General features: G+C 39.0%; 1 protein-coding gene across 1 annotated transcript in view; it reads left to right on the top strand.

Annotated features, from left to right (window-relative positions):
- RYR1 (ryanodine receptor 1) overlaps positions 1-25351 on the top strand; it is a 178615-nt gene that overhangs the window by 98264 nt on the left and 55000 nt on the right. Inside the window, exons 52-71 of the mRNA XM_018555990.1 lie at positions 214-377; positions 1181-1259; positions 1986-2075; positions 2217-2360; positions 2487-2567; positions 4078-4153; positions 4648-4771; positions 5049-5164; positions 5925-5992; positions 6919-7040; positions 8081-8130; positions 8326-8386; positions 8853-9091; positions 10102-10183; positions 10299-10429; positions 11591-11911; positions 13092-13332; positions 14192-14279; positions 15487-15579; positions 16774-16788. Coding sequence (XP_018411492.1) covers positions 214-377; positions 1181-1259; positions 1986-2075; positions 2217-2360; positions 2487-2567; positions 4078-4153; positions 4648-4771; positions 5049-5164; positions 5925-5992; positions 6919-7040; positions 8081-8130; positions 8326-8386; positions 8853-9091; positions 10102-10183; positions 10299-10429; positions 11591-11911; positions 13092-13332; positions 14192-14279; positions 15487-15579; positions 16774-16788 — 2385 coding nt within the window. The remainder of the gene's footprint in view (positions 1-213; positions 378-1180; positions 1260-1985; positions 2076-2216; positions 2361-2486; positions 2568-4077; positions 4154-4647; positions 4772-5048; positions 5165-5924; positions 5993-6918; positions 7041-8080; positions 8131-8325; positions 8387-8852; positions 9092-10101; positions 10184-10298; positions 10430-11590; positions 11912-13091; positions 13333-14191; positions 14280-15486; positions 15580-16773; positions 16789-25351) is intronic.

The raw sequence follows: 25351 nt of genomic DNA, 5'->3' as shown, positions 1-25351 counted from the left end.
CTATGTTCCTTTAGTGATGTAACACCACTGTTTCAGCTGAAGATTTAAAAAAAAATAAAAAAAAATCAGGTAACACAAATTAATTGGCAAGCAATTTTGAGAATTTTAACCATGATTGCATCATTGTGCTTTTTAATGACATTATTTTTTCTTACACATAAAGACCATCATATGGTTTTCTATTATTTTAATCCTTCAAAATTATTTTTGCAGAGATTTGATGCGGAGATCTATAAGATCACAATGCCATGCTTGTGTGCCATTGCGGGAGCCATCCCACCTGACTATGTGGATGCCAGCTACTCCTCCAAGACTGACAAGAAGGCTTCTGTGGATGCTGAAGGCAACTTTGATCCCAAGCCAGTAGAGACACTGAAGTAAGATGATCCTTGGTCTGAAAAAGTTGTTCTGAGTAGCAGAGGCTATAAGGGGCTGTTTAGGAATCCGTTTTAGATGATGCCATAGTTTATGGTGTCAGGTGGTTAATAGTTTAGTAATAGGTGGGTATTCCTAAATTATATGGTCTATTGTGACACATCTTAACATTGTTCAGCATCAGCTTCCTTTGCAGCTCTAGGCATTCTGTCCCATGATATCTCAGAACCAAAAAGCAAGTCGATGCTGATCACAGGTCTGAACAGGATAGCTATATAACTTCCAGCATTTGTCACTGAGTGGGGGTACCCCGCAAAAATTTTTTCTGAAAGGTGAAGTATCTCTACTGCAAACTACTAGCCCGACCTGCCTGCCCCCTGGTGAGCAACCTGCTCTCTTGCTCACTAGCCCAGTCCTCCCCTTTATGTTTAACATAAGCATGACCAAGAATCCAGTGTGACCTAAAATTGCAGCACCTTCTGTAGAATACTCTTCTGGTTTATACCTATCGTTCCAGTTTCCAGCATGTGTCACTGAATGTGGATACCACTCTAAGTAATGTCTGAATGGTGAACAATCTCTATTGAGAACTACTAGCCCAACATGCCCCCTTGCTCACCAGCCTAGTTCTCCCCTTATGCTCTATATAAGCATGGCCAATTATATAACTGAATGTAGTGCGACATATAATTGTGGCACCTTCTACAAAATGTGTACTCTGCTGGTTTACATTAATCTTCCCAGTTTCTCTCCAGCATATCACTTGCTATATTTCAGGTATAATGATATCACTTCTCTTTTGCAGTGTGATCATCCCTGAAAAGTTGGATGGCTTCATCAACAAGTATGCAGAGTACACCCACGACAAATGGGCATTTGAAAAGGTACGAAAATATTTGTTATTGCCAGATGAAGGCCTTTCTACTACGAAATCTAAATTCCTTACTCCCTAACTGGTTGTGCTGATTATATTTGTACAATCTTGCGGTATCCGTAAAATCCAGCTTTATTGTTATACATTCCAAATAGGATTGAAGATCAAGCATGTATAGCAAATACACCACCATGGCATCTCTCCCACTCCAACGTATGGGCTTAATCATCTCTATGATTAGGCCCAGGTGGTGAAATGCGTGAGATGCGTTGGAGTGGGAAAGGTGCCATGGTGGTGTATTTCCTATACATGCTTGATCTTCAATCCTATTTGGAACTTATTACAACAAAGCTGGATTTTACGGATACCGGTTTCGTGCGGCTGATTTTACAAATATTGCCAAAGGAGTGGGAGTACATTGTAGCCTGCACCCGGTCTGTATATGGACTGACAGTCGGAGGTGGAATTTGAGCGGTGAGTCCTGGTGTCTTACAGTTGTGCTGATTAGTTTTAGTTGTCTGTAGAAGAAACAATGCTGTAGACTTGTGATGACCTTCATCTACATCTTCTTGTGTTTCTTGTCATGTTTTTATTGATGGCTTCTTATCTAAATGAAGAAAATGGAAACATATTCATAGCAGGAGCTTTTAGGTCAATGCTGTAAAATGATAATAAATTATGAAGTACTGTCATTCTAAAAAAAACCCTGCCCTTTGCCCCCTTTACCATGATACAGATACAAAATAATTGGTCCTATGGGGAAACAATTGACGAGGAGGCAAAAACCCATCCAATGCTACGGCCATACAAAACCTTCTCTGAAAAGGTAACTTCTATCCAATGCTGAATACATTTATTGGGTGATGATGGACTTTTTTTGATCTATTTTAAATAAATGTTATTATGTGCAAAGCGACGAACAATCTTACACTTGCTGTTCTGTTGTTCTCGTGTTGTTCTTTTGCAGGACAAGGAAATCTATCGCTGGCCAATCAAAGAGTCTCTGAAAGCTATGATCGCTTGGGAGTGGATGGTAGAGAAAGCCAGAGAAGGCGAGGAAGAAAGAATTGAAAAGAAGACAAAATCCAGGAAAATCTCCCAGTCAGCCCAGGTTGAAACGTCTTTATTTTGTGACTAAAGTCTTGATATCCTTTTATTTCCTACAGTATGTCTCTTTATCTTTTCTATATGTATTTACTTCTAATCCTTCCATAATATATTTAATTATTTTTTTCAGGCAACCTATGATCCCTCAGTACAGACCTTTAGTCCAACTCCTATCGATGTGTCTGGAATCACTCTGTCCAGAGACCTGCAGGTAATGGCTTAATATGCACATATTACAATTTTGTTGCAGTCATACCAGTTTCTGATATGCCTAGGAGCATCTAAATGCAGATGCTGTCAGATAAATGCAACTGGTGGTACAAAGCCATTAAGAAGATGTAGAATTGTAGTTCATAGAAGTCATAAAAGTGTATTGCTACATGTCCTGCAGAACCAAATGCAAAGAGTAAAAAATAATCGATTAAAGCAGTGAGCCATTGGGGTTGATTTACTATGGCCGAATAGGCTGCTCACTTTGCAAGGGAATTTTCATTTTGGAAGGATACTTTCCCTTAGCTGTAAATGTGGTGAACATTCACTTTGCAAAGAATACCCAATTGTGTGCAAGGAAAATTAAAAAGACTGTATTTTGCCTTGCACTTAATAGAATATTGGTAGTCATCAGAGCTTCAGCACATTCACTAAGCTATGGGTAAATTCCCTTACCAAATGAACAGCCTATTTTGTCTTAAGTGAATCAACCCCATTGCCTATTTTTTATGTCTGATCCATATACTAGGGCAGTTGATTTAAACTGATGGCAGTGATGTCAGTGCTTGCCTTGTTAGTCTGAGCAATTTTCAGAGCTGCCCACTCTTATAACAATCAGCGTCTTCATTGCTGCTCGCTATTGCATGCAAACCTTGTGAAATAAGAGATTGCTGTTGATAGTGATGCTATCAAGGATGGAGGTCTCCCACTAGATTCCTCTATATGTATGTGATTTGCATACAATACATTGATTTAAGCTGCTATAAATGATAGACATACTGTATATAGATTTGGTGATATTTGTTATTGTTCTCCTTGTCCCCATGAATGTGAATGATATTTGTTCTAGAGGGAAACCTCCATCCTTGATATTATTTATACAGTATATCCAACATCAATGGGGACTGGATTTGAAGGTATGAAGGTATTCCTTTTTTTGCCTTAGAAGGTTTCTCCAATATAGTCAATGTTGATAGTGATTCTATTTTGCCTGGCCTGTATATAGCCGGTAATTCAAATAATGAGTTGATTATACATCTGGCCAGCGCACTGCATTTACTGTATGTGTGAGCTAGTTAGAATGAGTGGCAAGCCCTAAACATCTTCATTCAGGCAACTGTATTTCTACAATTAAAAGCCATCTCTCCCCAAAACGGATCATTCATTTTGAGTGGCATGAATCACCCACCACTTTCTTCTGTCCACTGGTGAGATTTTCTGCAGACGTTATCGTGACTTCTCAATGTAGAAATGAATGAAGGTGACAAAACAGCATAATTCTTCATTCTGTTAAAACCAACCATCAATAAACCTACTGTATAACATGGAGAATCCCTGGGGGAGAGATACCATCATGTAGCTGTGGAATTAATGCATCAGTCTTTGAATTCTGGTGGGGATATCTTTCCTGTAGTGATAAAAGAGACGTGGTTTAGTGTGTCGGCATCTGTGGAAAGATCAGCATCTTGAAGTTATGTAAGCCATATTTTGCATTCTTTCTCCTACAACAGTTAATGGCTGAGCAGCTGGCTGAGAATTATCACAACACTTGGGGTCGTAAGAAGAAGCTGGAGCTCGAGACAAAAGGTAAGAGCCCAATCCATGTAAAAATCACCCCTTTCTCTATTCTTGTGGAAGGCAATAATTGCCAGGGGTGCAAAAAAAACGGTATACCATCAGTTAGTACAGTTTAATAGCCAGCAAACACTTCTAAAGTGAACAGCTGAGTTTTGTAACTTTAGTCAAGCATTACAGTAATGCAAAGCATGTCCTGTGCAGGTAATTGCATGTACTAGTGAATGCATTGTTGAGCACTCTGGGAACCCCAAAAGCTATGGCTCTCTGACATACAGATATCTAAGCCGAAGTTTAGCCCACTCCCTCCAATCTGTTGTCTAGTTATTGGTTATTAAGAATGATTAGTGTATTCAATAAAATGCTGTTTGGTGCCTTTGTGATTTGGTTCTTGGAATTTTTTGATTCATGTTTATTGCATCCAGTGCTTATGGTTTGTATTAGCAGTTTAAATGATGTGCTGTACACTTATTTATATACTCTTCTTTTGTATTACATTATCACAGGTGGAGGAACTCACCCATTGCTAGTACCCTATGACACTTTGACTGCCAAAGAGAAGGCTCGTGACAGGGAAAAGGCACAGGAGCTGCTGAAGTTTCTCCAGCTCCATGGTTATGCTGTGACAAGGTCTGTAACATGGACACGTCATAAAAAATATTTATCAAGCAAAGAAAAAAAAATATGAGTAATTAAAGGGTAAAGTCCCTAAAAGTGATCTCTGAGAGATAGTTACCATAGATGATCCAATCATCTAGTTTCTATTTTTCCATAGACTTTGATGTAAACAGTTGTAGACTACAAAAGGTAATTTACCAATGCAATAGGAGCAAGATAATAAAAGCTGTTAAAGTGGAATATTGGGACAATATGTACTGACAAAACATCCCAATTTATTTTATTACAGAGGATTGAAGGACATGGAGCTTGACACTTCATCCATTGAGAAACGCTTTGCTTATGGATTCCTTCAGAAACTGCTGAAGCTAATGGATTCAGCGCAGGAGTTCATTGCTCACTTAGGTATGAGGATTTTATTTTCAGGGCCAAGGTATATATCACCAAACAAAGGAGGGATGTATGCAATACGTAAAATATTTATCTTGCTTCTGGTGTCACAAATGTCTCTAGCTTGGTCATTCTTGCCTTTTTGACGCCACCAATAGCTTTTAGTTTAAAGTGTCTGGTTCTCTATTTTAAGAAGAACCTTTGATTTTTGTCCAAGAAATAATTAACTTAAGATACAAGTATCCTTTACCTAAAGAAAACCTGTGAGTTGCCCATTTTTGCTTTAAAGTGTATTTCCACTTTTGCAGTCAAATTTGAGAAAACCCCTCAATATGTTCATTGTGTTTTCCCATTCCCACAGCATTCTGAAAAATAAGTGACTTATCTTAATGGGAAGACTAAAATTTGTGGATTGTGTTTATCTGATAAGCTTCATTAACATACAGTGGACAAACCACCTCACACCCCTCACAGCCCCTCCTAACATTTCAAAGTAATAGAAGCAAGAAGAAATTTTAACCCTTAAAACCCTAACCCAAGTAGAAGCAATTTAAACTGAAAGCAGCATTGAAATAGGTGAAACATTATTAATTCATCAGAATAACAACATATCTCAACTGCTTTACCTTTTATTTTGTTGATATTTATAACAGATCTAAGCTTATCCTTATTGTTATAGGTGTAATCTTCTGAGCAGTGACCTGTGCTGCGCCCATAGCAGGAAGCCTCTAGGTGTAATCATACTCTAAACTTATGTACTCTTTTGGGTTTTTAGAGGCCGTTGTAAGCAGTGGAAGGGTGGAGAAGTCTCCACATGAACGGGAAATCAAATTCTTTGCCAAGGTGAGATTGTGCCTTATGTCCTGTATTCTTTCTACTACAGGGAGCCATGCTATGGATTCTGACAAAGTAATTATAGTAAAATAATTGGTTCTAGAAGACTCAATACATTGTTTAAAAAAATGATTGGATTCATTTTTAAAAGCACAAATATAAAGGGCTACTAATATTTGGAGTTTTGAGAGTACATGGCTTTGCTTTTTTTTAGTTCTTGAACTACCGTGTTTCTCCGAAAATAAGATCTACCCCGAAAATAAGACCTAGTAGTATTTTTGGGAATTGCTAAAATATAAAACCTACCCCGAAAATAAGACCTAGTTATAACCATTCCTAAGGCCGGTGTTGGCATAAGGGGGAACTTGAAGAGCCGCGGGAGAGAATCAGCGGTGCCAACTAAGCCAGCACTAGAGGAAGCGAGGCGGCAGTGCAGGGAGCAGAGCCGCATAAGCCGATGCTTCCTCTATAGCCCTGACTCCTGTCACAGGCGGAGTGGTAACAAATGCACTCCGCCTGTGAGGAATCGATAGTGAAACGCGCTTCGCTCATTCTGGCCAGCGATTGGTTACCAAATTGCTCTTGGTAAGGTAGGCACCCCTGATTGCCCTGATCACCCTATTCTTAACTTTGCTATTTTTGATTATTTAATTTGGATTTGCATTAACTTTGAATTGTTGTACATTAAAAAAAAAATAAGACCTACCCCGAAAATAAGACCTAGTGTGTTTTTTTGAGCCAAAAAAATATAAGATAGTGTCTTATTTTCGGGGAAACACGGTAGGTGGACATTTTTGCAATTTGGATCTTGGCCAAACATGTGCACTGTTACTGCAAATAATTTTTTTTGCCATGTGTTGTTCAATTGTTCATCCCCCTAATTGAGCTAACTTTGTTAATGGGCTAAATCCACGGACGTTTCTCTTCCCCCATAGATTCTTCTTCCGCTGATCAACCAATACTTCATGAACCACTGTCTCTACTTCTTGTCGACACCAGCCAAAGTCCTAGGCAGCGGCGGTCATGCTTCCAACAAGGAGAAAGAGATGATTGCCAGGTCAGTGCATAGCGTTTTTACAACTAAGGTCAAAATGGTGAATATATCAAATAAAGCATAATCAAGATGGTATTTAAAATAGCTTTTAATAAACTTTCATAGTACTGTGTAAACCAAGAATAGAATAAACAACTACATAAGGAAGGATGAGCACATTGCACCTGCTTCATGAGTTTTAATGTGCTGGTATTTAGGGGCATAAGTTAAGATGACCAGACACCTTAATCTCCCTCATCCATACTAAAGATCTCCCCTGTCGGCTTTTGTATGCTGACAGCCAGTGCCCCAAACTGTCTGAAAACCCGATCAGTGATTGCAGCTGACTGGCTGCAGCCACTATTCAGTTGACAATTTTCCACCTTGCTTGACAAAAGTCGCATGACCATCTTAGTGCCTGGGTCATGTTTAAGGGTTTGATTGAGAGTTAAAGTATCTAAAACTAAACTTTGCATTTTAGTTTTGGACAGAGAAGGTAGTGATTAAGCCACTGTTATTTTTATTACTATTAATTAATTTATTTTTGCTTTTTGTGTCTGATTGGAGAGGTAGACCCTCATATCCTGTTCCATTGACACAACAGGAAGTAAGAGAAAATCTTGCCAAAAAAGGGGAAATCCCTTCTTAGTTGTCACTAGAACAAATATCCCTTTTGAAAGATTTCTCTCTATATCAGTGAATCTCCCCATCAGGAACACAAACAGCAATAAAAACCTGAAAGTGGTTCTAACCTCTCATCACTCTATACAAATCTAAAAATGAAAGCTTTGACTTTAGAAACACATTTAGTTTGGGGTGAAGGATAGGGGTATGTGTTAGTTATGAGTTAGGTTAAAAAATATACAAAATTGTTTTTTTTTAATTGCATGATCTTGAGTCACAACCACAAATATTAAATTGGGTTCTCTGGAAGAGTCGGCTTGGCGTGTCACTAAGATGCGCATTTGCTGGAAGTTTCCTCTTGATTCACTGAAATTCTCTATTCTAATTCTCTTTCGCTATCTCTTTGTTTCCCTTGTATCTGTCTTTCTTACTCTCTTTAGCCTGTTCTGTAAGGTGGCTGCTCTTGTTCGACACCGCGTGTCTTTATTCGGTAAGCCGGTTTGTTGCTGTTCACACTCCCTCATTCCTTTACATTTTAGAGCATGAAATAGTAAAAGCGCCAGACCTTCTATGTGTTTTTTTTATCTGGAATGGTGATGCGAATTGTGGCTTGAAAGGGGGGGAGAATTGATTTCAAGATTTTTTTAATCTTCTTTCTAAATTAACTTTTGCCATGTTTCCCCAGGAAATGATGCTCCTGCAGTGGTTAATTGTCTACATATCTTGGCTCGCTCTCTGGATGCCAGGTAAATACATACATGTTACAATCTTCATGTTTGAAGAATTTCTGGTGCCTGCAGTAACAAGTCAACTGTCTTACACATCATTACATATGCGCTGTTCAGTGCTGTGAGTAGTACTGTGAGTCCAAGCAAGAGTGGTGAAGCACCTCTAGAGGATGTATCCATGGCTCAAAGAAAGTGAGTTGAGTGACCCTGGCCATCATTCAACCTGAGAGCTATCTGGTGGAGATGAGGACCTTTCGCAATGTTCAGTGAAGGATTGTATTGTAGCAAAAGATGCTTTTTTTTTTACTTACTCCTCCCAAAGTTCCTATTAAGATGGCAGAACAATAATCCATAGCTCTCTCTAGAAAACCAGCACCTCTTCCTGTGGGTTTAGGTTTAATCCGTTTCCATCAAACACTCATTTCTAAGGCTATTGATATCTTCAGTAAAACAAAGGTAGTGACGCTCTCTCTCCTCTTGACAGGACAGTCATGAAGTCTGGCCCAGAAATCGTAAAAGCTGGATTGCGTTCCTTCTTTGAGGGGGCATCTGAAGACATAGAGAAGATGGTTGAGAACCTAAAGCTGGGGAAAGTATCTCAATCCAGCACTCAGGTCAAGGGTGTGGCCCAGAATATCAATTACACCACTGTGGCTCTGTTGCCAGTTCTTACGTCGCTCTTCGAGCACATTGCACAGCACCAGTTTGGAGATGATGTCATATGTAAGTTGGGGCTTTCCAAAGTGAGAATAAAGATAAATAAATATTTTTTTAGAATTCATAAAGAACTTAAGAATTTGTACACAGTTGTAAAGGTACTACATACTGTACTTCGCCTTCCAAATACAACCTTATATCTTACTCACTCACGACTGCTTTGAACATGAGCAAAACACACAATTTAAAAAAAAAATTTTTAACCATAGTTTTTTATTCAAGGTTTTACATAATACAGGTAATGGTAACAGCAGTCGTAAGACTCGTACAGGGTAACAAAACAAAAGTTACTATAGAGACAACACGGCCATAGCCCTATTAAAAGGCAAAGGTACAGCATAGTAATGATAAACACAAAAAACGGGCTAATCAGTTCTTAACCATTACAGCATAAGGCAGTTAAGGCACGTATCGTAAGATCGAGTTAATATAGCACATTATGTGTAATTGGCAAACAGGACTGCGATGGCAGAGGTGTCTATAAATGCCTCATAACCTTGGGGGACAGGAGGGAGGATATAACATGTCAAAGGGGAGGGGGATAACGTGTGATATATTACAGTAGAACAAATCTTGGCACTGCAAAATGCAATGATACATATACTACATATTTATAGCAGTGTTAGGGTATAAGTCTAAAGTAGAGACTTTAGGGCTGAGAGAACGTAAACATATGTGGAGGGGCGAACATCAAGAGAAGATGCGTTTGCACCTATAGTAAGGGGTGACCATAAATATGGCTGTTAAGAGTAGTTCCATGTCACCAGTCTAGAATTGCATCGGCCGTCAGTCAGCCAGCAATCCCAGTCTGCAGTGAATTTATGCTCCTTGAGGTGAGCTCTGGCAAACAGATGTTCAAAATGAGAGTGAGTGTTAAAACTCACAAATTTAAATAGCAGCTCCCACATAGGCACTGTACATGAATAGCTTTCATATCCCCTTTCATGATAACTAGCTAAGATGTGTATGTTAATGGCTCCGTACCAACATTTTGTTTTTGTCTCTTTTCCTTCCAGTGGATGATGTACAAGTCTCCTGCTACAGAACACTGTGCAGCATCTACTCTCTGGGTACCACTAAGAACCCCTACGTTGAAAAGTAAGAGGAAAACTATTTCGAACCACTACTGGCTGTATGTTGATTCACCCACATGTATGGACTGTCTATGTATAAAAATATATTCTCACAAAGCTTCTTACCCACTTATTTTTAGGCAACGTCCAGCTTTGGGTGAATGTTTGGCACGACTTGCTGCTGCCATGCCTGTAGCCTTCCTGGAACCCCACCTAAATGAATACAACATCTACTCTGTCTACACCACCAAGTCTCCTCGTGAACGTGCCAGTGAGTATGAGGATTAGGTAGTTGTGAAAATCAGCTGGTATTTTGGTTACAGATGGATGCTGGCAGGTTGAATCTTCCACTGCCTTCTTTTGTTCTTGAAGCATCTAAATTAAGCTCCAACTTTTTCCAGCTTCTCCACTGAACCAATCTTCTTCTGCCACATTATAATGTAAAATAAATGCATGTATCCTAAACCCAGCTTTTTGGCTTTGGCTTCTTGCCAATTTGTGATTAAGCCCCGAAAAAAGGAGCTACACTTTGTCCCATTACTTAACTATCAAATGGCATCTCTGGAATTAGGTGGGGTTTATTATCCAAGGGATGTCCAATCTTGACCTGGAGAGAACTTGAGTATCACGTACCTAAGGCTGAGACTGGAAGATGGGGAGGCGCCTCTTGCGGTTCGCGTCCTGCGACCCCTGGAGTTTGGAACAGAAGGGCGCAGGGCAACGAGGAGCACGAGTGCCGAAGACTGGAAACGAACACTGCGTGGGAGCAGCTGAGAAGAGAGGTCAGGAAGCCAAGGTCAAATCCGGTCGGGCAGGCAAGGTACAAAATCGTAAGGCAATCTCAAGGTCCAGGAAACAGGCCGGGGTCAAGGGCTGGCAGCAAGCAAGAGAGTAGTCCAGGGCAATCCAAGTCAGAGGCAGGCTTTAAACAATACAGGAACACAGGATACAACACATCAAGCTGACAAGACCATCAGCAATGAAAGAGAGGCTGACTCCTCCTTAAATAGTCCCAGGATACTGACAGCTACCTCACTTCCTGTGTGTTTTCCCGCACATTTTGCCGCCATTCCCGCGCATGCGCCGTTTGCCGCGATTTCTCGCGCATGCGCCGTTTGCCGCGATTTCTCGCGCATGCGCAGTTTGCCGCGATTTCTCGCGCATGCGCAGTTTGCCGCGATTCATGCGGTTAACAACCGTGCCTTTACATTGAGTTTGAATTAAGGGTCTAATGGTCTTAATAGTACACAGATAACTATTTTAAGGCGAACACAGGTACATGCACCACAATGCGTCTATAGTATAGCGCTCCTGTTAACTTTTTGGCTAGGTCCACTTTATGCAAATTATGCTTCCTATAATCCCTTAATAAAAAAAACAATATGTCTGGAACTGTACAATCAATTGTCATTTTAACTTTTTTTCCCTCCAGTTTTGGGTCTCCCCAACTCTGTAGAAGAAATGTGCCCAGATATCCCTGACCTGCAAACCCTGACGAAAGAAATCAGCTTGCTAGCAGAGTCTGGTGCTCGTTACACAGAGATGCCACATGTCATTGAAGTGACTTTGCCCATGCTGTGCAATTATCTTCCTCGTTGGTGGGAACGAGGGCCAGAGAATATGCCAGATGAAACCACATTGTGCTGCACCAGTGTAACCTCTGAGCATCTGAATGCCCTTCTGGGCAACATCCTGCGTATCGTTGTCAACAATCTGGGCATAGATGAGGCCTCCTGGATGAAAAGACTTGCAGGTAACCTTTAGGACTTTACAGACACTGTAAAGAAACAAATTATGACCAAGTCATAACCAAGTGGCTATGACAAATGATTTTATAAATGCCTGCATTGCTCATGCGCTACAGATTTAAATTAAACAAAAAGTGATATAGCTTTTATCTATCATTATGTGTTAATCATCTGTGACTAGATTTCTAGTTTTATCTGCTGTGGAATATATCCTCTTACTGGACCTTTGTTGGCATTCGTTTTTTTTTGGGGGGTGGGGTCAGACATTTACTAAAGCCCGCCCCCTTCCTTGTCTGTCCCTCCAATGAGCACAGGAGGAACGGAGAGGGGCAGGGGGAATCCCTGCAGGGAGCAGTGACTGACAGAGGCCACTCTCTGCAAGGAGAAGATCGTGAACTAAGCGATCAATGGTTTGTGATCGCTCAGTTCTCAATCTATAGAGCTGACATGTGACAGCTGCAGTGTCACCCGTCAGCTCTAACTATGGGGATGAGTGCATTTCACTCTCCCCATAGTTCTCTCCTAAAGTTTAGGTCAGCCTGGACTGTTTGTAGACTCCCCTATATATAAATTATGAGTATGTTCTGGCTCATTCTCCAGAGGTTTTTGATTTGGAGGCTTCTGATAACCACTGATCATTAGCATCATGAAAAGCCTGACTGTAGACCCGAGAATTCATAAAACATAATATATAAATAAATAGTATATTATAACCTGCAAAAAAAAAGATCCAGGTTAATCACAGAAGGCACCTCCTAAATCTCATATGCAAATTTATCAAGCCAAGTTCACATATGATTCCAATTCATAATTCACCCATCAATATAGTCGGGAATTTAATGGATCCTTAGTATACCTATTGTAGATACTTGCTTTATATTCTCCAGATCTAAATTTAAAAATATTAGTAATAGAAACCACAATGACATTGAAAAAAAAATGACATGGCCATCCATCAAAGGTTTAGTAACTTAAAGCTCAATTTAGCTATATCTCAGTGCATCATCATAACATATACCCAGTTAATAGTTGCTTAAATCATTGCAAAATCCCCCCCAACATCATGTATCAAATAATCTTGGAGAAATAAATGATGTATTTTTCAGTGATATCATGTTTCACACCTTCAGACCTACAGAGTCTTCAGATTATTACATATTATATATATTTTTTCTTCTTCAACAGTATTTGCCCAGCCCATTGTCAGCAAGGCCAAGCCAGAGCTCCTTCGGTCTCACTTTATTCCAACCATGGAGAAGCTGAAGAAACGGGCAGGGAAAGTGGTGGCTGAGGAAGAGCTGCTGCGTCTGGAGGTGAAGAGTGAGTCTGAAGATTCCGAATCTCTGATACGAGATGAGTTCTCTGTCCTCTGCAGAGACCTCTATGCTCTTTATCCTCTGCTGATCCGCTACGTAGACAATAACAGGTACAGTCATATAAGGAAAGCACAAGAACTTTGACTGGTAGAGGAAGTGGATTTTTACTCAGCTTTTATAAAAATATGTATATATTTATTGAGAAATACACCATATGAAAATTATATAGTTTGTAAATGATGTTTTGGAACATTTATTTAGATGCTTTTAAAGAGGGCCTGAACTCTAGAAGCTGTGCCCAAAAAGGCAAGTAACTAATCACAGCATTGCCTGTGGTCTCCCTGCAGCTGATCTGTTCCATATTACTGACTGACCATGCCTTGTTCTACACTGAGTGTCTTTTGTGGAGGTAGCCATCTTGGTAGATGCAGGAATTTGCTTCCTCAAATCAGAGCTGCCCCCTGATGACTTGTAATACACTAGCCATTCATTACAAATCTCGTCAACAAAATCAAAAGATGCCTTCAGAGACTTGTAGAGTGCCTTTTCGAAATGTTGTTTATTATAACTTTTGATTTTGGATACAAATGGAGTTTCTTGAACGATAATTACAACGAAAAACACAACCACATACTCTTTGCGAAATTTGGTAGTGCCCTCTTGGCTCCTCACTGCCATGTTACTGCATTTACCAAGCCAAGAAAACATGTTTAGCTTTTCCTGTTGCATTTGCTGTAATGTAAGTTGATAGTGGGATCACTTAATGACTGTAGTGACTGGTGGACAGAACTAGGAACCCAGTTGCAGAACTTTTGCTGCATGATTTTCCAGAGAAGATAACAAGCATTGCATTCATTCTGTTATTTTTTTATTTCGAGAGTATTAAAATCTCAGTGTTCCATATCCTGTTCATAAATAATTCCTATGGCACAGCTTGAGAAATTAAAAAAAAAAATTCAATTTTTGCAGAGCAAACTGGCTGACAGAGCCTAATAGTGATGCAGAAGAATTGTTCCGAATGGTTGGGGAGGTGTTCATCTTCTGGTCGAAATCCCATGTAAGTTCTAAAGGCCTGTATAAAGTGTGAACTCCTATGACTGAATATCTGACAAATTCTACACCTGCTGTCTAATCTCATGCAGAGTAATGGTTTTGATCTTGGAATGCATTGCATTCCAAGGATCTGGCAATGCAATCTCTTTTACTCTACATTTGTAAATAAATCTTTGTAAAACTTTTACTACATTTTAAATAAATCTTTGTAAAACTTTTACTACATTTTGGAGATTCTGGTCTCCTAAGAGACTATTTTGCGTGTGATAAAGGAAGTAAACTCAGTGGGGTTGATGTACCAAAGAGATGGGGATGTCCAGCTAGCAAAGTGAATGTTACTGAATAATATGATACTGTTTTCACTTTAAATACCCTATCAGGTATTCAAAGTTAAACCAGATTTACCCAATTTACTAACATTTACTTTCCAAAGTGAGCATTGACTTTGATAGGTTATGACCTTTTCTCTTTCAGTAAATCAGTCATATGGCCTTTTGCCAGTTATTCATGACAATGTGTGGAGAAATGTTCTCAAGTACATCTGTTTGTATTTTAGAGATGGTACTTTCAAAGGTAACCTGGCATGTAAATTAAATAAATATTTATAGGGCACTAGTTCCTAGATTATTTTCATATTCAGTGATAAATGAGAATGCAGTGAACTTTGAGAACATTTCTACAGCCGTATTTCTAAACCCCTAAAATAACTCCACTAGGTTACATTTTCACAGTTTTTCTCAGTTAGAATAGCTTTAGCAGTTACTGAGCCAGTGACAATAACCAAGATATAGGTCTAAGACGAAGTGGACACCTCCACTACAAAGCCAAAAACAAGGTTTGCTAACTAATAAAGGATTATTTGAACCATCAAACCATTTGAATGCCCTTATGGTCAACTGAGCATTGAGAATGGCCCATGTACAGCACATTGGAACAACATGCTCAGCTTGCAAACAGCTATATCTTTCCAAAGCAATCTCATTGGCTTAATATGGATCTTTGACTTCTGTGGTGTAGCTCTTGTGGAATAACAATTAATGTTTGCTTGAAGAAATTGGTTTCCTTCACAATAACTATAGTTAATAGCTTTTGCTTCTTCTTAGCCCATTAGCTGATTGGTCTTCCTCTGGGCAGAATCTGATGCCGAACAGATGGTAAGCACATTGATTCCCAGGGTAACGTTGTGATTTTTCTTCATTTTTCTTTATTAGAACTTTAAGCGGGAGGAGCAGAACTTTGTAGTTCAAAATGAGATCAACAACATGTCCTTCCTTACTGCTGACAGTAAGAGCAAGATGTCCAAGGTTTGTATCTGGTGTTTTCTGCTATCATGCTTCATACTCTTCTCTAATATAGACAAATTCTAACACCCTTTTCTCTCTGATATGTCATACCCCTTTTATTAGGTCTTCCTACTGCTCACCTTCATTTTATTTGCTAACATTGAAAACCCACAATAATTTAAAGTTTTTTTATTTAATACTTTCCTCACCTTGATCTTAAGTAAGAACTCATATCATTAACTTTATAACAGATGATCTACTGTTTTTTCAAGGACAAGTAACACCAAAATATTTGTCCAGGATACCTAAAAGATATGGTGTATTCACTAAAACTTGATTCAATGATAAAGGTACCTTCTTTGTGTCACGAATGCCAATAAAACCACAAGTATATATTTTTTTAATTATGTCTATTAAAAGTTCAGCCCACTGAAAACTCAAATTCCAGTTTTTGGTAGGTGCTAGACCACCTGATACTTTCTTATATCTCTCAGGAATTCTAATGATGAGATCTCTGTGCTCAAGTTCTTGGCTCTAGACACCTACTGTAGCTATTATAAGGGGTTAACACTTTCCTTGTTGGAGACTGGAGAATGCAGCAGTGGGCAGGTTCATCCAAGATTCCCACATGGACAGAAGTAGAGTTGGGAATTAGGCCAGATAGATCTTATTTTGGCAATATTTGAGACATATTAGAAGCCAGAAGGCAACGCAGCCCACCAGGGTCCACCAATATTAAAATATTGTATTTTGGAAGGCGCTTAGAAGTACACATGCAATGTGACATTACTCATGGGTATCATTTTATCAAGCGAGCCATTTTTTATTACCAGACATTATCCTCTCCAAAACCAGAGCAAAGGTATGTGATTCATACTGGATCACAGCATACGCTAGTGGATAAAATACTCAATGAGAAAAAAGGTTTATAGATTATTACTTAAAATTGATTACCATCTAATGTCAATGTGCACCTTTTTTCTATTCGCTGTAGAGAACCTTCTAGTTTTTTTGGCTTTATCTGACAAACTGTATTCTTGGTGTTACTAGCCCTTTGTCTGTATCTTCTTAGATCTGTGCCCTAGTATTACTCCTATATTGGTACTTTATTGAACGTTTGTATGATAAACTCTACCACTTGATACAATGTCCGTTCTCAGAGTCTAGTTACTACTATAACAAACTCTTGTGTTTCTCTTTTTGTTCCCGTGTTAGTCTGGAGACAGCCAGGTCAGCAGTCAACCTCTTCTCTTGTGGTGGGGCTGCTGTGTTGTTGCCCTCTGCCTGTGTGGATAGCATGGCTCCTTCTGTCTGTTTGTCCTTTGCTCACTTTATAAGGTGTCCTGAAATACTGTACTGTGTCAGCCGCCCTTAATAATTAGGACTTTAGTACAAAGCGTTCATAGTTTCCGGTAGCAACCAGTCAGTTTCCTGCTGCCAGTCTAATGGGGATTTTGATTGGTTGCTTTGGAGAAGCCCTTTTTAAATGTTCCTTTTCAGAACGTATAGCAAACGCTTCCGTTAGCATTGGCTTGTATGCTCTGTATGGACTTTCAGTTCTTTTTTATTAGAAAATATAGAAGGGCATCATGACTTCTAATGGTTAGAAAGAAAAATGCCCCGCATTGTCCACAGCAACTAATCTGTTCTAGGTCAGATTAGACAGTGAAAGGGAGAAGCCTTCTGCTTGCTGGGACAAGCAGACACTCTCAGTCTTAATGCTCTCTGGCTTTGGACTAGGCCTCCTTTTACTTTGCTGCTTGCAATTTCAGCTAAGTAGCTACAAGTCAAATCCGAATAAAGCTAAAGGGAATTTTAGACACAATACTTTACTTGCTGCATTTAAACATCAAGATAACACACTTGGGCTTGTTTAACGATAGCACAAATGCAAGTTGTGTGCAGTAACCTATTAAAAAATATATACATCAATAATGATTAAAGTCATCCTGAATTGACAGTCTATGCCTTTTAAAGGTCATGTATCATAAATTATTATTTTCTCAGCTCACAGTTTGCATACACGTTCCACTCTTAATGATCAAATAACAGCGTGGAAAAGTATAAAAATGTAAATAGCAAAATGGGTTAGTGTCATAAATGGGATCACTGGACATACTAGCTTATTGAACAGTAACAGTCTTAAATTGGTGCTTTCTAGTAGACTGTCAGCCAACTATTATGGCCTAGGCAATCCTCTTTTTCCTTATTATACTGTTAAATAGTCAGAATTAAAATAGACCAGGTACCAATATCAAGCCACATATCTAGAAATTCAGATAAAAAATACAATATAACATTGATGCTTTTCACAGTTCTTGTCAGTGCTCCTTATAAAGGATGATTGCTGTGACTCTGAAAAGAAGGACGTCAAGTGGAAGGACAAAGGGTGTTGTATATTTTATGACTTTAAGGTTTACCTTTTCTTCATCCAAAATCTGTAAACTTTACAAGATACCACTGCAGTTTATATGTATGCTTCCACTTGGGGCATAGTCAAAAGCTGATGAAGCAGACACCCAAGTCCCCACTCCTATCAGGGATTTCATTTTAGACAGCTCACGTGTTGACATGTACCTACACCCTCATGCAGGCACAAGAGGAAAGCAATATTGTGCTGCCTTTAATAGTTTTTCCTTGTGTACTAATGTAGGGGCACATGTATGGCCAGCTGAATGATACCAATTAAGGCTGAAATGTAGCCATCAAAAAATGCCATATAATGCAGCTGGAATCTTCTACTTAAAAAAATCTCCATTTTAATTTTTTAGCTGTTACTGGCTTCAATTTCTGTTCACAAATTGGCTCCAGTGTGACACTGCTTGCATTGGTCTGGGAGGGATTAGAAAACATGCTCCATCCACTAATATCCGCCCCATGCTATGTTTTGTTGCGCAAAACATGAATGTGTGTTGCATTGCAGTGCCAGAATTGATTGCACTGGATTGCAGTGCCAGAATCCACTTTTTTGGTGCATTAGGCAGCCTACTTTAATTAATGGGCAGCCTTAACATAATACATAGTGCACATTAACGCACCACAATGGTGTGAATGAGCTTTTAAGGTTACTCAGACATATGCAGAGTAATAGTGAATACATTGTTTAAGCTCACAGGAGCTGCTGAATGTTCCCTTGCTGCCTTGTAAAAGCTATCAGTATGGGAAACTGCAAGTGGTTTAAAATACAAAATATGCTTAGGAATTCACAAGCAAAATATATTTTTCACAGCAGAAGATTTTCCCGCCAGGGTTGGGAGTGGTAATGCTTAATAGGTCTTAATTCATAAAATAAAATTTGGTGGAAAGGAACTAACAATAATCCATTATGTGGCTTTGTTTTGATGTGAGAACAGGCAGAGGAAGGTGCATAGGATGTCATCCTATGGATCTGGTCTGGTATAAAATGTTGCAGAGTGCCTGCTAACCCTGCCTATATCATGTCATTCCCATCCTTTATGTATTCTCCTCTGTGTCTTTGATAAGTATTGTCTTCTGTCTTCATGACATCAAACATCCTCTTTCATGGCATATTCAGGCTTTCCCATATCTCGTTGCTTTCAATTTGGAGTTTTGTGTGCCCGTCCACTAATCTGCTGGTCTGTTCATTTGTGTAACATGTAGTTGTAGAGTTTCATTACTATGTTATAATCATTAGCATGATGCTGTCTACAGCCTTCTTTTTATTCATAGCTCTTGATGTCAACTTCCACATGAAAATGTAATCATGTCCCCTACAAGACATCTGGGCTCATATATAATCATCGTTACTTCCTTTCCTTCATCTTCGTGACTTTTATTTCACCTTCATTCTTTCTTAATCAGTCTTTTCTAATGCCAGTCACTCATCTTTAAAGGCCAGCTTCACCAAAAACTGATACTTCTGTTTTGGCAGAGTAGAAGCAAGTTAAATAATATGCTAGACTTGTATGTCTACATGAGTTTACAGGAGTCCAGTAGGAAGATAGTCCCTGCTGAAATGTCAGGCTTTGCCTCATTGTTGCAGCCAATCTTAAGCAGGCCTGATACCTACTCTATAAAATAGATGTGTAAACACAGAATCTACGAACAATAGTTTGGCATCTTTGTTATGACTTCAGCATTGTGAAAGAACTATGGTATGATGGTCTCTGCCCCAGAGTCTGTGAGATATCAGAATCCGGTGGATGAGCCAGCCATCAGTTCATGTCTTAAAATCAGTTTTCTTTGGAATTGGCCTATAACGTCTCGGCATTCCTGGGTTTTTTTTGTTTTCCTCTTGATATTGATGCATCTCCTTGTGCTGACCTACTATACTTCTGTGCAGATTCATCGCTATTTCTAATTAATTATCTCCATTCAAACTAAAACATACCATGTTGTTATCTAATGTTCGTTAGTTATAGTCACTTGTGTAACATGATCATCAATCATTGTTTGATGGTGTTGTGTTGAGGTGTAGATACCATCCCTGAAGCCTCCCCAGTGGTTGATCTTTCTGAGTGGTTGATAGTTCATTTACCAGTTAAGAGTAGTGCAGACATGTTCAGTAACCAAATAAGTACATTCATCTGGATTTTTCTGGAGTTGTCCATTAAGCTTTGCTGGAGACTTTAGGACAACTTTCACTGCATTTTCATTCTTTTATGTTCGACAGTATACATTTCACCTCCCTATAGCTCTACTTTAAATGTTGAAAGTACAGGTTAAACAGGTGTTAGCTTCTGTAGTCTTAAGAAAATAATATAATAATGAGATACAGTGCTCCGTATAAGAAACAAAGATAATGTTTGGTGAATTCTCTAACAAAGATATACTTAAAAATGTTTGGTTTATAGAAAGTTTTACTTCCATCATACATCTTAGAAAATAAACTTACAGGGTTATTCACACAGGGCTGGCCTTAGGCCTTTAGGCGCCCTGTGCGAGAAAGCTCTACAGCGCCCCTCAGTGACCACACCCCTCCGTGACCACACCCCTCAGTAACCACACCCCTCAGTGGCCACACCCATTCCTCCGATATCCACACCATTCAAAGACTCCAATTTTGGCAAGCCCCATAGAAACATATTAAAAAGTATGATAAAAATAAAACTTTTATTTAAAGGTATTAAACTTGTAAACACAATAGAAGTATTCTTATTACATAAAACAACAGAAGGCAAACAAGTGGTAAACAATAAATGTCAAACTAAAATAGAGTCTATAAAAATAAAGTGTCAGGATGTGACACAGACTCTTTCTTCAAGTAAGTGCATCTAGAAAAGTAAAAATAAAAAACAGAACACAAAACCTAGACTACATGTTAAATTGCTGAATTACTATTTACCTGAATATACGGAAAATGTATTCAGGCACATAATACTTTGTTTGAGAATGTGCGGCGGCCATGTTGGCCACTGGCGCATTTTGCGAATGCGTGCCAACATCTTGATGGCGGGGAGCATGCTGTCACATGACGCCATGCATGCGTGGCGTCAGGTGATGACACACGCCGATACAGGCGCCACCATCAGGGTGTATACCTAGATATACACCAAGATGGCGGCGCCCAACACGTGCAGTGTTTTATGACGTCATGTGCCCTGCCTCCAGAACATGCCAATGGCTGAATCCAAAATAGCATAAAGATTTGTTTTTGGAAGGCGCTTAGAAGTACACATAGACACATATTAGGCACCTGTTGAGTTACTGCAATGTCTGCTAGGCTTTCTAATGCCCATAGCCAGCTGCAACGTGACATTACTCATGGGTATCATTTTATCAAGCGAGCCATTTTTTATTACCAGACATTATCCTCTCCAAAACCAGAGCAAAGGTATGTGATTCATACTGGATCACAGCATACGCTAGTGGATAAAATACTCAATGAGAAAAAAGGTTTATAGATTATTACTTAAAATTGATTACCATCTAATGTCAATGTGCACCTTTTTTCTATTCGCTGTAGAGAACCTTCTAGTTTTTTTGGCTTTATCTGACAAACTGTATTCTTGGTGTTACTAGCCCTTTGTCTGTATCTTCTTAGATCTGTGCCCTAGTATTACCCCTATATTGGTACTTTATTGAACGTGTGGATGATAAACTCTACCACTTGATACAATGTCCATTCTCAGAGTCTAGTTACTGCTATAACAAACTCTTGTGTTTCTCTTTTTGTTCCCGTGTTAGTCTGGAGACAGCCAGGTCAGCAGTCAACCTCTTCTCTTGTGGTGGGGCTGCTGTGTTGTTGCCCTCTGCCTGTGTGGATAGCATGGCTCCTTCTGTCTGTTTGTCCTTTGCTCACTTTATAAGGTGTCCTGAAATACTGTACTGTGTCAGCCGCCCTTAATAATTAGGACTTTAGTACAAAGCGTTCATAGTTTCCGGTAGCAACCAGTCAGTTTCCTGCTGCCAGTCTAATGGGGATTTTGATTGGTTGCTTTGGAGAAGCCCTTTTTAAATGTTCCTTTTCAGAACGTATAGCAAACGCTTCCGTTAGCATTGGCTTGTATGCTCTGTATGGACTTTCAGTTCTTTTTTATTAGAAAATATAGAAGGGCATCATGACTTCTAATGGTTAGAAAGAAAAATGCCCCGCATTGTCCACAGCAACTAATCTGTTCTAGGTCAGATTAGACAGTGAAAGGGAGAAGCCTTCTGCTTGCTGGGACAAGCAGACACTCTCAGTCTTAATGCTCTCTGGCTTTGGACTAGGCCTCCTTTTACTTTGCTGCTTGCAATTTCAGCTAAGTAGCTACAAGTCAAATCCGAATAAAGCTAAAGGGAATTTTAGACACAATACTTTACTTGCTGCATTTAAACATCAAGATGACACACTTGGGCTTGTTTAACGATAGCACAAATGTAAGTTGTGTGCAGTAACCTCACAACCAGCTAACTAATCAGCAGTGATTTTGTTTCAGCTTAGTGTGAACGGCCTGATTTTTGATGGCTGCTTTATTTGGCTACTGGCACACAACTGCTCTTTGAGCTATTAACAAATATATACATCAATAATGATTAAAGTCATCCTGAATTGACAGTCTATGCCTTTTAAAGGTCATGTATCATAAATTATTATTTTCTCAGCTCACAGTTTACATACACGTACCACTTTTAATGATTAAATAACAGCGTGGAAAAGTATAAAAATGTAAATAGCAAAATGGGTTAGTGTCATAAATGGGATCACTGGACTAGCTTATTGAATAGCAACAGTCTTAAATTGGTGCTTTCTAGTAGACTGTCAGCCAACTATTATGGCCTAGGCAATCCTCTTTTTCCTTATTATACTGTTAAATAGTCAGAATTAAAATAGACCAGGTACCAATATCAAGCCACATATCTAGAAATTCAGATAAAAAATACAATATAACATTGATGCTTTTCACAGTTCTTGTCAGTGCTCCTTATAAAGGATGATTGCTGTGACTCTGAAAAGAAGGATGTCAAGGGGAAGGACAAAGGGTGTTGTATATTTTATGACTTTAAGGTGCCTCAGGACTACATATCCTAATAGATAAGCGTTTACCAAAAGTGTTTACCTTTTCTACATCCAAAATCTGTAGACTTTACTGCAGTTTATATGTAAGTTTCCACTTGGGGCATAGTCAAAAGCTGATGAAGCAGACACCCAAGTCCCCACTCCTATCAGGGATTTCATTTTAGACAGCTCACATGTTGACATGTAACCAAACACCCTCATGCTGGCACAAGAGGAAAGCAATATTGTGCTGGCTTTAATAGTTTTTCCTTGTGTACTAATGTAGGGGCACATCAGCGGCCAGCTGAATGATACCAATTAAGGCTGAAATGTAGCCATCAAAAAATGCCATATAATGCAGCTGGAATCTTCTACTTAAAAAAATCTCCATTTTAATTTTTTAGCTGTTACTGGCTTCAATTTCTGTTCACAAATTGGCTCCAGTGTGACACTGCTTGCATTGGTCTGGGAGGGATTAGAAAACATGCTCCATCCACTAATATCCGCCCCATGCTATGTTTTGTTGCGCAAAACATGAATGTGTGTTGCATTGCAGTGCCAGAATTGATTGCACTGGATTGCAGTGCCAGAATCCACTTTTTTGGTGCATTAGGCAGCCTACTTTAATTAATGGGCAGCCTTAACATAATACATAGTGCACATTAACGCACCACAATGGTGTGAATGAGCTTTTAAGGTTACTCAGACATATGCAGAGTAATAGTGAATACATTGTTTAAGCTCACAGGAGCTGCTGAATGTTCCCTTGCTGCCTTGTAAAAGCTATCAGTATGGGAAACTGCAAGTGGTTTAAAATACAAAATATGCTTAGGAATTCACAAGCAAAATATATTTTTCACAGCAGAAAATTTTCCCGCCAGGGCTGGGAGTGGTAATGCTTAATGAGTCTTAATTCATAAAATAAAATTGGGTGGAAAGGAATTTTGTTTTGATGTGAGAACAGGCAGAGGAAGGTGCATAGGATGTCATCCTATGGATCTGGTCTTGAAAAAAATGTTGCAGAGTGCATGCTAACCCTGCCTATATCATGTCATTCCCATCCTTTATGTATTCTCCTCTGTGTCTTTGATAAGTATTGTCTTCTGTCTTCATGACATCAAACATCCTCTTTCATGGCATATTCAGGCTTTCCCATATCTCGTTGCTTTCAATTTGGAGTTTTGTGTGCCCGTCCACTAATCTGCTGGTCTGTTCATTTGCGTAACATGTAGTTGTAGAGTTTCATTACTATGTCATAATCATTAGCATGATGTCAAATTCCACATGAAAATGTAACCATGTCCCCTACAAGACATCTGGGCTCATATATAATCATCGTTACTTAATTTCCTTTATCTTCGTGACTTTTATTTCACCTTCATTCTTAATCAGTCTTTTCTAATGTCAGTTACTCATCTTTAAAGGCCAGCTTCACCAAAAACTGATACTTCTGTTTTGGCAGAGTAGAAGCAAGTTAAATAATATGCTAGACTTGTGATCAATGTGAGCAATTATGTTGCGCTTGGTAGTGAGCAATGTTCTTACTGTGTCATCTTGCTATTTATATTCAAGTGAAAAATAAAAATAAAAAAATAAAAAATTGATGGATAAATGAATAAATGAGTGAATAAAGATTCATAAATTAGTGTAAAATATGTATAATAAATAAATAAATTATTATAATTAGTAAACTGTGTCTTTGTTCTGTTCAATATTTCGTTGATAAAAATGTGATAATAAAACAGTATTCTGTGATTAAACGCTCAATCCCACGTCTGTAGGGATTACATATACATTCAGATTCCAAAGTTTGATCTCATCATTCGATTGGTTGATTATAATTACACAGCTATACAAAAAATAGCTCACATAAAACCAAGACGTGGATTAGGGTTACGCAAAAGATTCTTTCAATCACCAATGCATTTAACTCTTTCACTCAGATGAGAAAAATGAATGAAAACCAAAAGAAAGGGAACCCAAAAAATAACAAAGAAAAAAGTGTCTATTACTTTGTCTTCAATCCATAAGTCCTCAAAAATTCTTTATATTTCTCTCTCTCCTCCAAACGGTCAGCACACGGTTCTGATGCCGGTGTCAAACGCCCTCCAGGAGCAGCCCAGCCGAGCGAGGAAGACAGGAAAAAGGACACAAGAGAGAAAGCAGATCTAAGTGTAGTCACGAAAGTCCTTTATTCCAAATATAAATGATTACACTTACGAAATGGTTTGAGTAAAAATCGCATGTGGGTGTAAACGGCGCCCAGCCTTTGAAGGTTTATCCGGTATGTCAGGAAGGAAGCAGCGGGTCCCCTTGACGCGTTTCGTCAGTCTTTGACTTTTTCAAAAGGGT

The sequence above is a fragment of the Nanorana parkeri genome, unplaced genomic scaffold, assembly GCF_000935625.1.
Source record: "Nanorana parkeri isolate BGI_ZX_2015 unplaced genomic scaffold, ASM93562v1 scaffold221, whole genome shotgun sequence".
Classification (NCBI taxonomy): Eukaryota; Metazoa; Chordata; class Amphibia; order Anura; family Dicroglossidae; genus Nanorana; species Nanorana parkeri.
This window is presented reverse-complemented; position numbering and strand designations above follow the sequence as displayed.